Source organism: Artibeus jamaicensis, unplaced genomic scaffold (genome assembly GCF_021234435.1).
Source record: "Artibeus jamaicensis isolate MK-2021 breed Jamaican fruit bat unplaced genomic scaffold, CSHL_Jam_final contig_1998, whole genome shotgun sequence".
Lineage (NCBI taxonomy): Eukaryota > Metazoa > Chordata > Mammalia > Chiroptera > Phyllostomidae > Artibeus > Artibeus jamaicensis.
Window position 1 is genome coordinate 4,282,350 of NW_026521407.1, and position 16,066 is coordinate 4,298,415.

Sequence of the window (16,066 nt, forward strand, 5' to 3'; positions counted from 1 at the left end):
CAAAGCTGAACTGACTGTCCTTCCCAAACCTCTTTGTCCTTTCCCATAATCTTCTCTGGCAAAAATCTTCAGTTATTCTTTAGTTCTTCTCTTTCCCTCACGTCACATATCCAACTTATCAGCAAACTGTTTTATCTTCAAAATAAACCTAAATTCTGACCACTTTTTACCATCCCCATCACACTCACCTTGGTCTAAGACATCACATCCTGCCTGAATTACCACAACTCTCTCCTGACCAGAGTCTCTGCTCTAGCCTCTGCTCCCCTGGATTCTCCAAACAGCAGTCTGGGTAAAGTCAGAGAGTGGCCGACTGAGCCAAACCCTGTCACATTGGTTTTTTTTAATCCTGACAATGCGATATACATGTACACACACATACATATACTGAAACGACACGCGCCACTCCTGGGGCGGGCCAATAAAAACCTCCCACACGTAACGCTCCATTTCCTTTCCCCTTTCCTCCGACTTGACGACTGACTTGTAGCTGAAAAGAGCCTGTGTCACCAAAGGAGCCACCCATCCACGGGGAACATCCATGTTAAACTTCACAGAAACGACAAATAGCATTTGAGTCAATACGTATGTATTTCGTGGAATAGTTTGTGTCTTCGCTATTCTGGATGATTTTCTGAATGTTATTCTGGCGATTATTTACTCCAACCTAACACCTTCAGCAAGTACCCTGACAAAAAACTGTCTACAACTTAACATATTTCATGTTTTCTTTACCTGTGCTGTGATTCTAAAGACTAGCATTATCTTTTTAAGTATATGAGTTAACCACAGATCATATAATACAAATTGATAACCTCTTGCTTTTTTCTGAAAATACTTAGTATGACAACATTCAGTACGACCATGTAGTCAAAGGACTCTGTTTTCTCAAGGCCTAACTCCTATGAGTTATAGCATTTAACTGAGAAGTACTTTTAAAAGCCGGGAAGAGCCCCTCTTCAAAGACCTGAAGGCCACCAAGTGATTATTGGTGAGGGGAAAAGCACAGGGAAGGAGAAGGAAAGGGAAGTGGGAAAGACGTGCCCATCTGGGCAAGAACGGTGCACACCCCTAAAAACCCTAAGTCCTGTAAAACTAACCTATGCTTTAACTGTTGCATTGAATCTGAAGTACACTAAAAGATCGTTTCTTGTTTAATAATGGTTCCCATGTGAACCAAAATCTCAAAATGATCTCAGGAAAAATCCTAAAACCTTATCATTTTACTCATCACCATAGTCACAACATGAAATTAACTGGAAATAATCTCTTCATCCTTCCTATTCCAAAACAACAGATAACTAATTTCTTAAAACTACAAATATTCTGGGGAGAAAACAAAACAAAACAAAACAAAACAAGGAACCTTAGAAGGGTGGAGGGGCAAAGAAAAAAGAAGAATCAAATACTAATCCAAAATTCCCCCTGATGATAGCCAATGGAGATATTTCAGCTGGTTTTAAATTCTCTTTCTCTCAGTCTCTCTTTCCAACGAGCAGGGGATATGATTAAGACAGGAAGAGCCACCTGCTCTACCCGCTCAAAATCAGAGCTTACCTCCTTAGAATGATGGCCTTTGCCAAGTTTGGACCACCTTCCATCTCTGTTGTCTTCTGCCCCATCAGACTGCTGATAGGCCTACGGGGGGAAGAAAGAGAAACAGACCTGCTAGATTGCCATTATCCAACTCATCATTTGCCTTCTCAAAAGGGATTTTCAGTTCTTACGTTCAGGGAAGGCAGACAATCCAATTGTTACTGGCCTCAGCACACTGACATAGGTCTTTCAGAAGCCTTTCCTTCAAGAATTTACTGTCAAAAGTCTCAACAGGTAAGTAAGAATCCAATGCTACTTAACAGCAAACAAATCCCAGACGACCACGTCAAAACAGTAATAAAAACCTCTCCTCTACCAACTAAGCCTTCACCATATCTCTAAATTTCAAAAGACTTGCAGACAGATATGATGTTATTAACCAATGACACACTGTGAAATTCTAAAGCATCCTCATGAATTGATGGTCACGTCCTTAAAAGAGAGTAGGATGACTTCGAAGGTTCCCAGTGGCAGGGGCGTTCGCCATCAGATCCAGTCCCTGACTTGAGGGTGCTGCCTTGCCACACACGACAAACGGTGACGACTCTCCTGCTAAAAGCCTCTACAACCATCTGAAACCAACCCTTTTCTCTATTTCAATCTGCCCAGACAACAGAACAACTTGGTTATCTTCCTTAGCCATACCTTCAGTGTCTGAAGGAGCAGTCATTCATTTTTAGTCTGTTTTCTAAGATAAATCACCATAAATCCTTTAACCTTTTACTCATAAAATTAATTTTCCATGAAAGCTTTAATTCTAGATTTTAATTATAAATTACATCCTTAAGGTTCTCAATAACTAACACTGGCCTACAGAAATGAAAAGAGTCCAAATACAAATAATAAAACATAAAACACATCTGAAGATCACATGGGATATTACCCACTGAAGCAGACCTAATGACATGTTAAGTGTTTTTGCATAAATTATCTTGCATCTACTTTTCTGCTTTCCTTCTCATAGGCTCTAAAAAAAGAAACACCCTTAATCAAAGTATACTAAATGTATATTCTTAATATTGCAGAGAACTAGATTTAAGTTCAGTCAACTAAAAGTTACTTTCTATACAACAAATTTTATTTTTGTCATTTTTTTAAAATCAGAAGATGTAAACTCCTAAAGCTACCTTATTTAAAGCTGCCTTTCAATGAAAACATGTCATCAGTTACCTGCTTTAATCATCTAAAAATAATGTAGATAGAATTGCCTGTTCACAAGATAAAATTAAAAATGGGAAAAGTGACCAATTATGTTATTATTCAAATTCTGAGAATATTAACATTCATTGTCAATTGCAAAGCACAATAAAGAGGCCGGTAGAGCCTTTTACTGGCCTGAAAGGTTTTTTTCTTTTTCCTTTTTTAGTGATTTGAAAAATACTGACAGAAAATATTTAGGCATTCTTAACGATTAACTTTGGTATAAACTATACCTAAAAATGAATTTTTTTCCATGTTGTGGAAATTCTCACTATATAGGTCATATCATTAATGACAGACCTTGCTTGTAAATAACACCCAAATATGGTCTGTTTTAAGCCATTTATTCCTTTAAAACAAAAATTATGTTAATGATTACACAGCTTCCCTATATTTTCCATCTACTGGTATGTAAATTCTTTTTTTTAAGACTTTATTTTTAGAGAGAGGGGAAGGGAGGAAAAAAGAGAGGGAGAAAAACATCAGTCAGTTGCCTCTTCCATGCCCCCAAGCGGACCCGGGCGTAACCCAGGCCTGTGCCCTGACTGGGAATGGGGAATAGAACCAGCACCCCTTTGGCTCACAGGCTGACGCTCAATCCACTGAGCCACACAGCCAGGGTTAGTAGTGTGTAAATTCTTATGACCAAGAAAGAAGTGTCTTCTGTATAATAAGTGTTTCACAGTAAAGGCTTGAAGTTTTCTTTCTTTCTTCTTTAAAATTTTATTTATTTTTAGAGAGAGGGGAGAGAGGGAGAGAGAACATCGATGTGCAGTTGCCTCTCGTACGCCCCCTACTGGGGACCTGGCCCGCAACCCAGGCCTGTGCCCTGACTGGGAATCAAACTGGTGACCCTTCGGTTAATAGGCTGGCATTCAATCCACTGAGCCATACCAGTCAAAGCTAAAGTTTTCTTATCAGACTAAGATCTAATACCAAATTTAAAGAGGAAATGCATGCTATATGGGGAACATAAAGGGTAGAAAGGTCAGAGTACAAGACTCTACTCCAAATGTCTGCAGTTGTCAAAAATATTTCTCTATTTAATATTTTTAAATGGAATTTTCATACCAAGGACGAATGGGCAGAATCAGAAAAGAATCTTCAAATAGCTTAAAATCACTGCTATCTAAATCTTGCCTTCTTCTCCCACAATTCAAGAGAAAAGGCATCTAATATAAATATAAACTCTAGAAGCTTGAGGAAAACAAATTTTTTCCTAAAGAATGAATAGTAAATGGTTTTATATCAGCTGTGGGTGCTAATATGTTATATAAAATGATTCAAATTCATAAGTTATTATAAACAAAATAAAGTACACAACTAAACCTTACTTCTCCAATTCTGTTCACATTAAAAATGACCAAAACTATTATATATCGAGAACCACTATTCATAATTCTTTAACCTGCTTCCTTAAATATATTCTAAGAAAATTGTAAAGAGAGGAAAACCTACAGGTGTGAAAAATAGTCACTGCAACATGATTCACTACACTGGAAAAAAATGTCCAAACACCAACAGAAGTTTTTTGTGTTTTTAAAAAATTTACCAGTATTTATTTTTACTGATTCATTCCTTCATTCCACAAAAAACTTGAGATAGCTTACAAGAACATATAATAATTCATTATATATATGTGTGTGTATATATGTATGTATGTATATATGTGTATATATATATATATATATATAATGTGGATGAAAGAAAAAACAATTTAAGTACGCTAACCAGGTAAGATCCAAACCAGTCATTATGGCTGCACTTCTAAGTTTGTTCTGAATTTACGAGTAGACAACACAAAACAAAACAAAGTGACCATTAAATGATTTTCATTAGAGGAAAGATAGAACATAGTTCCTCAGGGAAAAAAGAATGGTTAACAGATGGCATAGCTTCTGGATGATGGGTGCAGGCAGACATTTTTAAAAATTAATTACTGACTACACATACAGTCAAAAATATTGGAGTCGAGTCAGGTGGGTATAGACTTACCAGGTGATCACTTTGTAAATTATATAAATGTCTACTCGCTATGTTGTATACCTGTAACTAATACAATATTGTTTGCCAACTAATTAAAAAGTAAATTTTTAAAAATAATAAAGATTATACAACAAAGGAAATATAATAATGTTAAGGAAAAGATACAAAATTATATATACACTCCAACTGCAGTGATATAAAAACTACACATGGAAAAAAGAATGGAAGATCATATATATAACCTGTCCCCACCACGCAAAACAACTGATTCCTTTGGCTGCAATGATCATATAATATTCTTCTGTAACACAGCCATAGATCTAGACTAAATACCAGGCATACAACAGTAGTTTAATATTTTAACTGTATTAAAATGTCTGTATCTACTTGCTTCATTTAAGGTATTGGGTTTACAAGAGAGAAATACTCAATATACAACAGCACTAATGAATAACAAGTATTTTCTGATGAACCCATTACTGCCGCACTATGAATGAATGGCAAGGCTGGTTAACTGTAGATGCTTAAACAGCTGAAAAGCACCAAAAGGTCTTTCTCAATCCACTACTTCCTTATTCCACACCACATATACTTCAGATTCTTTCTCAAGGCTCACAAGATGTCAACTACCAAGAAGTATTGTTACTCGCAAATAATAATACACAACATTTTTGAGAAAACCAAAAATATTTCTTATGTAGTTCAAATTTTGAAAAAAGAGCAACCAGAAATCTCCAAAATCAAACATAACCACAAAACGTTACGGACTCAACTTCTCGACACTGTGAAGTCACATGACGACCTGGTAGATTCTACACTACCACAGGCTGGAAACTATGTCCTTTAATTCAGTTCCCATTTCTTGATATTTTCTTGCTTCTCAAAGCAAGTAACTACAACCCAAATTTCCCCTTTTAACATAGGAAGCAGTCTTCAAAGAAGAACTTGGACTTTTACTGTGGCTATTTTTAAAAGGGATATGTGCCCTAAAACATTTATAAGTCAGAACTGACAGTGTTTTAAAATTAAAGACTGTTATACTGCTAGAACATATATAAAGACGGAAGTTAGACAAGATACTATTATCATATGGTACTCAAAAAATGGCACTAACCAGAGAATCCATCCCTCCTCTACTAAGGTGACCTCATCAGTAATTTCTGGGGCCTTCTTATTTAAAACCACATGTTAGGAACACTTAAAGTATTTTAAAATTTTAAAAATAGGTTGGGTTACAATTATTTTAACAAAAAGCACTAGATATACTTCCAAAAACAAAAAAGAATCTTAAACAGTCCTGACATTGTTTCCTATTATACAAAAAAGAATCAACATATTATGACATACACCCATTTAAATGTTTTCATCCTTTAAAAAAAGGATGTCCTGGTTTTCCTATGGGAGAGGGGACTGATGATACTTAAAGATTACCTCCAACCACCAACTTTTTGAAAAATAAGGGGCTTTGATACATAATTGGAGATTTGGGGGGAGAAAGCTAAAAAAGTATAATGAAAAAATATGCAGACTATTTTCCCTCTAAAATATTTCTCAGATGTTTAAACGTGGTAAAGACCAGCGAGAAAAAATTAAGACATAATAAAATTTCACATCATATCCAGTGAAGGCAGAGAGAAAAATAGAAGAGGAAAATAATCAGATGGAAAAGAAAGTATAACTCCAAGGTATCATAGGAAAAGGGAGTAAGTCCCAACGCATTCATAAAAGAAGGCTCCTTATAGCTTCAGCTCATGGACCAAGAGATTTAGTGTTAATCAGTTTGGGGCCTCTGAATGGTCTTCGGAGAGGGTGGTTTGTTTCCCCCCCCCCCAGTAAGATTTTATTTATTTATTTAAACGATTTTATTTATTTTTAGAGAAAGGGGAAGGGAGGGAGACAGGGAGAGAAACATTAGTTGCCTCTCCTATGGTCCCATCCAGGGACCTGACCTGCAACCCAGGCATGTGCCCTCACTGGGAATCAAATGGGGACACTGTTGGTTTGCTGGACGATGCCCGACCCACTGAGCCACACCAGTCAGGGCTGGCTATTTATTTATTTATTTATTTATTCATTCATTCATTCATTTAGAGGGAAGGGAAGACAGGGGGAAAGAGAGGGAAAGAAACACTGATGCGAGAGAGAAACATTGGTTGGTTGGCCCCTCGTACACACCCCACAACCAGGGACCAAAAGAAAAACCCAGGTATGTGCCCAGACTGGGAATCAAACCAGCGACCTTTCACTTTGCAGCAAGATGTCCAACCAACTGCGCCACCACAGTCAGGGCTAAATGGTCCATTATGATTAACCACAGCTGTAACTTCTTTTATCATAATTCAGAAAGCAAAGTTTATCTCAAAATGAGATATGAGACTCCCAGAGGGAGATATTAATAACAAAAATAATGTTTTCAGAACAAATGTAGTTCAAGATCATATCTAATACTTGGTTACTTGGTGAAGAATTTCCTCATCACTTCCCTGAAAAATTATCAGTATCAATTCTTTTTAAAAGGTACCTTAAAATGAAAAGATACCTTATTTTTAAAACTTACTTTGAATTAAAATAGAAAACAGTAATCAGTACTTTTGAGAGAGACTGGATAATACCACAGAACAAAACAATTCCAAAATAGGTAGATATGATTCACTGGCCTGGATAACACATCTCAAAGAACAGACAACTACATTGTATTTACATTAACTAGAAAGAAATAGGAAGTAGGTTTAAAAATTTTTAGTAATAAAAAAGATACAGTGCATGCAAAAAAATTAGTAATTCATTCCGTTTGGTTAGCTTTGTGATAAAAGCAGCAGTATCTCCTTTGAATTTAAAAGAGATGTTTTAACAGACTTTAATATCAATAATGCAATTTAAACTACAAGGTAATTCTTCCTTTACTAAATCCCTTATCATAGAATCAGATTAATTAATTCATAAAAGAATTCTAGACAAGGAGTACCTTTATACTGGGTAATTTTAAAAAGTTCTTTACCTCAAACTTGGTACTCTTTTCAGCAATCAAGAGGAAAATTTAGAAAGTAAAATAAGGAGAGGCTGGTTCTGTTAACTCTGCCATTAGTGTTTGGTTCTAAAATACTAAATAATACCTGCTATGAAAACACAATCAAGTTGGGATTAAAATATCTCCAGTAGCTCATTTTTCTTCTTGAACTAGAAAATACTCAAGTCTAAAACACACCAAAAGCTTAAGTGCCATTAGAGTGGCACTGTTACTGCGTGGCACCCACAGTAACGTGGCTCCAGGAATGCACTTGTCAGTGTACGCAGCTCTCTAGTAAAATGACAGCAGTCCTCTGGTGTGTTCTGTGTTAACAAAGAAAGGGTACAGCAGTCCAGGCATCTACGAACTTAAGAACACAAGGACATGACACGTGGCTTATTCAGCATCGCTCCAGCTGGCTCCTGTTACCGAACAGCCCCTACCTCCCTTCTCCAACACCTGCTTAACAACCAGCAGCCTGAGTGCTCTGAATCCTGGAAGGCCTGAACTCCAGATTCACTGCGGTCTAGGCTCCTCCATCGTCCTAGAGGGAGCAGTCAGTTACCGCACACACTGCAAGCCTGCTAGTGAAGGTTATCCACCCTGCACGCCAGTCCCTCAACAGCAGGCCCATATGTGCCCTTGATGGGTGAGGTGGGGAAGGGTCACTGCTGGCGATCTGTGGCTCCCGAAGACTCTGAAAGCTTACAGTTCTGAGATGAAAACTGGAGAGCACTCTGCCTGCCTGCATGAAACCTGGAACAAAGTTTCCCCCCTAAGGTGTGGGTTGGGGGGAGGGAGATATGGGGAACATCTGTAATTGGGTCAACAATAAAAAAAAACTCTCCCCAATTTCTTTTTTCTAATTTTGACTTAATTAGGACCATTTTCATTAGTCCAAAAGGGGACACCATTCTTGGGGTTTGAAATAGTCATTGTTTATTTTTAATTTTTTAAAGATTTTATTTCTTCTTTGGAAAGAGGAGGGAGAAAGAGAGTAATCAGTGTGTGAGAGAAACAGTGATAAATTGCCTTTCCCGGCCTGCAACCCAGGCATGTGCCCTGGCCAGGAAGCAAACCAAGAACCTCTCGGTTCAGAGACTGGCACCCAATCCACTGAGCCACATAGGCCAGGGCCAGTAATTTATTTTAAACCAAGAAAAATATATAAAATTATACTAAAATAAAACGATGCTGAAAAATGATCATCTAAATGCCCTCAGTTTTCCACTACAAAGAAACAAAAAAAAGAATTGTCATTTTTATATATACTTCAAAGCCAGAGTTTCTCTTACATTTGTAAACCCCCAAACAATACAGAAACCCATGAAACTTTGTGTTGTTGAACAGAATGAGAAGAAATGGGCCTGGCCGTGCAGCTCAGTTGGTTAGTGTCGTCCCAACGCACAGGGCTGTGGGTCTGATTCCCAGTCAGGGCACATACAAGATGCCACCCATAAATGCATCAGGAAATGGGACGACAAATGTTTCTCATTCTCTCTCAAAATTAGTCAATTAAAAAAAAAAACTTACAAAAAAACAAAAAACCTTACATGCGCACACCCCAGAATCCTGCATAGTGGATACAGCCTAATGTTAACTACAAACAAAGGCTGGGAGTGAAACCGAAGAGTCTTAGAGGCGTTTTTGATTTAGTCATTTCTGCAGAGCAGGGCATTTCACGTGCATTTCTGCATGTGAAACCGGGAACGAAGAAGAACAGAACCTAGCTCCCAGGTCTCACTCTTGAGTCTGGGATGACAATTCCGAGCATATATCTGGAGCCCTAGTCAAATGTCAGGCTGAGTCACTGCACTATTACAGCCCACTCTTTAATGGGTACTTATGAAGAGAGGTATTTTTACTTACTCTGGTCAGCATAGTTTTTTGCTTTCAGTTCAAGTTGTCTTGTTTGAGATTCTAAAGATTCTACTCGGGTCTGTAAATCCTTTTTCTCCTGTTCTTGAGAGTCTTCAAATTCAATGAATTTCTAATAAAAGAAATATTTATTATTTTCATTAGCAAAATGAAAAATTTTAACATTATCAAATCCTGTGTTTCTTGGTATCACATTCAACTTTAACTACTCAAAAAGATCTCAAAATCATAAATTTAGGTTGATTTTTTGTTTCTCTATAAAAATTAAGTTTTAAACCCTCCAAATATAGAAGGAAAAGGTGACAAAATAATGTTTCTGAAAGTGTCTTTACTTCATATAATAGGCATTCAAAAGGAAACGCGTATTTGTATATCCTACCCTCAAAATATAAATCCTTTTATTAGTACACTTGCATATCCATCCAAATTCAAGTCACAAATTTTTACATATTTTATACTTAACACGTACAACAAATAGAGAACCAAAGGATGATGAAATAGCAATAAACACTTGTTAAATGATTATTTGATTAATGGACAGTCTTCTAGAGTACCTGAACCATGGAATTTAAATTCCTAAGAAAAAGCCCTGGCTGGTGTGGCTCAGTGGACTGAGTGCCAGCCTGCAAACCAAAGGGTCACTGGTTCAATTCCCAGTCAGGGCACATGCCTGTGCTTCAGGCCAGGTCCCCAGCATGGGATGTGCAAGAGGCGACCACACACATGTTTCTCTCCCTCTCTTTCTCCCTCCCTTCTCCCCTGTCTAAAAGTAAATAAAATCTTAAAAACAAATAAACACCTTTCTCTTAAATTTTTTTCTTTAAATTTGGTTTCCAGAACTTTTCCTCTATTTTAACACTGTTCATTCTTGGTTTTCTTCATTGGTTCTTCCTCTTCTCCCCAAACTTCTTAACACTGGCAAGCTCAGTTCTTGGACAACTTTTCCTCTTCATTGTTTACTCTTATTTCCTTGTGACCTCATCTAGGTTCATGGCTTTAAATACTAACTACATGCGGACAACCTCAAAATTTCTAGGCCAATCTCTGGCCCAGTAATGAATTCCAGATTAGTGTGTCCAACTGCCTACTGAACAACTGCATTTGAGTATCTAAAAAGCATCTTAAACATGACATGTCAACGCTTGTTTCTCCTGGTCTTACCTAGTTCATTAAATTACTGTGGTCAGTTGCTCAGGCCCAAAACTTTAGAGTCAGCTTTTTTATTTTTATTTTTATTGCTGTTCAAGTACAGTTTTCTGCCTTTTACTCCCATCCTAGCCCACCCCCCCTCCACTTCCCTCCCATTTCCACTCCCTTAGTTTGTCCATGTGTCCTTTATACTAGTTCCTGTATGAAGTCAGCTTTGATTTTTCTCTTTATCTAACATCTCATGTACAGTCCATCAGCAAGTCTACCTTCGGATCCAACCCCTTTTCCTCACCTCCACCCCTAGCCTGGTCTGTGCCCACTCATTATTTACTTCCTGGATTAATTCAATAGCAATAGCCTCCTAACTGGTTTCCTTCCACCCTTGCCCCCTCTACAACGCATTCTCAATACAACATTGCCTTACCTCTAAGAAGTAACACAGAGCAAATGAACAACAACAAAAAATATGGCAGCTCAGTTTACGCCTCTGCTCAAAATTGGATGGTGGCTGACTGTTCTCCCAAAGTCCTAATCACGGCCTTCAAGGAAGGACCAATACAACCTACCATCCCTCACCTCTCTGAGGTCATCCTTGAGTACTCTTTCTCCTGCTCCCCCCCCCCCGCCCCCCACATAGTGATACAACCCTGCCTGCAGTTCCTCAGACACTCCAAGCCTTTGCGCTGGCTTCCTACTGCCTGCAATTCTCTTCCTCCAAATATCTAAATGGCTCACTCCCGTCTCACCTCAACGTCTTTGTTCAAATCCCGCCCTTTCACAAAGACTTTCCTCGCTCATTGTATTTTAAACTGCACAACCACTCCCCACCTCCCTCCCTGTTTTTTTCCCATCTATAGCACTTATCCTTATCTGAAACACTGTATATTTTAGTAAGTATATTTTAGTAATTTATCGTGTTTATTATCGAACTTGTCTCACTAAAATGTAGGCTCCATAAGGGCAAGAATTTTTGTTTTTGTTTGCTGTTGCAGAACCAGCAGAAAGAACGATGGTGGCACATAGCAGGTGCTCAAATATTTGTTAAACAACAACAAAAAACTCAGAGTAAAACACTGAAACCCACATAGGAAAATGTAGAGTTCACGAAAAACCTTACCCATCACTAACTATACCTTAGTTTTAATATGGAAAAATTTTGCCCCTCTGTCCTAAAACTTTTCAATCACTGTAGCAGAGGTTGGTTTTTGTCTATACACTATGTCTCCTTAGAGGAACTTCTCCTGTTTCACCCTCATTCCGTTCAGTTAATGCAACGGGGGTGGTGAGGCTGCATCTCCCTGTGGGTGGGCACAGGGCTTGAACACGCTGGTCAGAGTCCTCCCTGGGACATCTGTCTGCTATTTAGGAAAATACCACATCCCCCTCTTCCTCTGGAATCCCGAACTCAGAACCTAGCAGGCTTAAGCTGTAGACAGCCATCTTTTCTAACATATGGAAAGATGTTATTCTAACATCTGAGAATAAACCCAATATAAAGGAAAACAAAGAGCAAAGGGGAATAAAACCTTGTATAAAGATACCATTTGCTGGAGGATTAGCAACAAGGGAGTGGGAGGAGGAGGGGGAAGGTACAGAGAATAAGTAGCATAGATGGTAGGTAGAAAATAGGGGGAGGGCAAGAATAGTATGGGAAATGTAGAAGCTAAAGAACTTATGACACATGGACATGGACTAAAGGGGGGATGTGGGTGGGGCAGGGGTGTGCAGGGTGGGGGGAATGAAGGGGGGAAATGGGACAACTCTAATAGCATAATCAATAAAAAATATTTTTTAAAAAGATGCTATCTGAGTCTTAGATTCAGCAGTTCCTGGACTCAGCATTTCAAGTCCTTTTTGTTTTTTGAGTTCTTCCCCCCTAGCTACATAAACCAATAAATTCCTATTTTATTTAAGCTTGTTTGAATAGGTTTCGAGAAACCAAAAGCATTCTAATATAGTTATTTACTTTTTCTCAAGAGACATTTGACTTCCACATACCACTAAACAATGTTTTTTCTTATCTTTGAAACTTAAACCTACCACCTCTGGAACATTGGTTCTTTTTTTAAATTTAAATTTGGTGTGGTAACACTGGTTAATAACATCATACAGATTTCAGATATACAACTTTATAGTATGTCTGTTTATTCTATTGTGTACTCACCACCCAAAGTCTAGTCTCCTCCTGCCACCACATATTTGACCTTTACCCTCTCCATCTTCCCCTCGTCCCTCCTCCCTATGGTAACCACCATGCTACTGTCTGTATTACGAGTCTGGGGGGGAGGGAGTTTGTGTTGTTTGTTCATGTGCTGCTTCTGTTTTATATCCCACACATGAATGAAATCATATAATTCTTTTCCATATGACTTATTTCATGTGGAACAATGCTGTCAAGACCCATCCAAGTTGCAAATGGCAGTATTTCATCTTTTTGTGGCTCAGCAGTATTCCACTGTGAGTGTGTATGTGCACATACCACACCTTCTTTATCTGACTATCCACCGAATGACATCTGAGTTGAAACACTGGTTCTCAGTCCTTTGGGGTCCACAGGTCCATTTGGGAATCTGATACATCCATGAACCATGTTTCTCCCTGGGAAAAAATGCCCACCCCAAATTATGCCTGTTTGTCTTGGGGAATCAGAGACCGCACAAGTCCTTCCACAAACACCTGATTTAGTAGCCCTGCCCTACACTTTACTATTAAAATATTCCGTATTTGTGAGGCTTCTTCTTAGAAGCCTCACACCACCATTGTTTATTTCTCCAGAATATGGATCTAAAGATGACTATACATAGAAGCAGCAGTGGTTATAGTGAATAAAAGGAAAGTGACAAACTTGACAAAGCTTTCAAACAAGTCATTCATTCATTCATTCATTCACAGGCCAGGTGAGTGGAACATGACTGAGTACCACACCATCCCTGCCTTCCAAGGGTGTTGTTCGCTGGCTACAAACTGAATGCAGGCAGGTAATATACAGGTTACAATGAACAGAAAAGTAGCAATTACATGTTGCTAATGAAGTTTGAGTTATTTCAACATTTTTAGGTGGGGATATAAGCAAAGACCTAGTATTAATAAGAAAATGCAATTATTTTTTGACCTGCTTTGAAAATGATGCTCCCTTGGCTAACTGATCTGTTTATCTGGGTAAGTAACTAGAAATTCTTATTTTAGCTTTTCGTGCTATGAATAAAATGTATTAAAAAATACAGAGCAGATGTTTGCAAGTAACACTTAAAATGCTGTGCTACTAAACTCCTAACAAAAACTTTACCACTAAAGGGGGGGGGAATGGGCGAATGTCAAAGGGCACCAATTTCCAGCTAGAAGATGAGTAATTCCAGCGATGAAATGTACAGCAGCACAAAGACTACAGTTAGCAATACTATTCTACTGCGTATGTGAAAGTTGCTAAGAAAATACACATAAAAGTTCTCACCACAAAAAATATATTTGTAACTATAGGAAGTGATTAATGTGTTAACCAACCTTGTTGTGGTAATCATTTACATATATGTGTACATATGTGTGTGTATTGTTACATTGTATACCTTAAATTCACACAATGCTCTATATGTCAATTATTTCTCAATAGAGCTGGGGGTAAAAAAACAATTGTACCACTATTCTGCCTATTCAGAACACTTTCGTGATGGAGAGAAGAAACATCACATGGACACACCAGGCTTTGTGTCTCATCTGTTTCTTGGCGACCCAGTTTGGCCACAGAAGGGCATAAATAATCCATAACTGTTCAGCAGTCACTATTATATGCTTACTCTACAAGCATTTCTTCGACCTGCGTAGATGATTCAGTCTTCAAAATGCTTCACATTTTTTGACAACTACTAAGACTTTGTATCTGTATCAATAATCTTAAGTAAATATGAAAAAGGGAAGAGATCTCCTCCCCCCCAAAGTTGTGTGACAGTTCTTGGATGGTCCAAGCCATTTATCGCCAAATGGAAATCTTTTGTTTGTGTAATCTCCCTTCGCAGGAAAGGCCCAGCAATAATGAAAATAGTCTACGCAAATGCATAATCCCAGGCCTCGCCTTCTAGCAAATTAAAACAGAGACTACAAAACAAATTGCCATGGCTCATAATGTTATGGCTTTTTTCCTTTTTTTAATTCTAAATGGTGAATTTTAAACTTTCTGGCATCATGAAATTCCTTTGGGAATCTTAGGAAAATAGATTCCTTACCCACAAAGGTAAATATAAAACACAGAACAATGCACTCTGTCCTGGCTGGTGTGGCTTAGTGCTGTCCCGTGAACCACAAGGTCACCAGTTCAATTCCCAGTCCCAGCAGCCTGGGTTGCAGGGTGGGTCCCCGGTTGTGGGCAAGCAAGAAGCAATCAATATATCTCACTCACGTCATTAATGTTTCCCCCACCCCTAAAAATATAAAATAAAAGCTTTCAAAAAAAACCCAATGCACTCAATTTCAATGCATTTTCAACTTCTATAAGAAATCAACAATGATTTCCCTCACTTAGAAAAACTATAAAAGTTTTTTTTTTTAAGATTTTATTTTATTATTTTTAGAGAGAGGGGATAAGAAGGAAAGAGAGGGAGAGAAACATCCATGTGTGGCTGCCTCTCACGTACCCCCTGCTGGGGACCTGGCCCGCAACCCAGGCATATGCCCTGGACTAGGAATCGAACCGGTGATCCTTTGGTTTGCAGGCCTGTGCTCAATCCACTGAGCTACACCAGCCAGGGCTGTAAAAGTTAATTTCTAAACACTTTAAAAAATATTATTTTATAAACTAAAAGAATAAATAGAGAAAATAAAAGTTTTGGAGGGTGTATTAAAATGCTGGTAATGCCTGTTCAGCAGTGGTAGGATTCAAGGTCATTTTACCTTCCTTTTAATAGTTGTATCCTTAAGTAATCTTAAATTGTTTTTTAAAAAAACAATAAACATTTATATATTTTAAAATAATAAAAGACCCTGGCTGGTGTGGCTCAGTGGACTGAGTGCTGGCCTGCAAACCAAAGGATCATGGGTTCAATTCCCAGTCAGAGCACATGCCTGGGTTGCAGGTCAGGGTCCCCGGTGAGGGTGTGTGAGAGGCAACCACACATTGATGTTTCTTTCCCTCTCTCCCTTCTGCTTTCTCTAAAAATAAATATATAAAATCTTAAAAAATAATAATAAAGGAAAGAGGGGGGTATACAATCTATAGGCCTATACCCCTTTCCTAGTGGCCTAAGAGCTACACATGAACCT

The 16,066-nt window shown here is 38.2% G+C and overlaps 1 protein-coding gene across 2 annotated transcripts in view; it reads right to left on the bottom strand.

The window, feature by feature from the left end:
- Positions 1-16,066, bottom strand: part of SPAG9 (sperm associated antigen 9) — a 113,592-nt gene that overhangs the window by 78,591 nt on the left and 18,935 nt on the right. For both annotated transcript variants that reach the window (XM_037129640.2, XM_037129638.2), the window contains exon 2: positions 9,659-9,779. In XM_037129640.2, the coding sequence (XP_036985535.2) occupies positions 9,659-9,779 (121 nt within the window). The remainder of the gene's footprint in view (positions 1-9,658; positions 9,780-16,066) is intronic.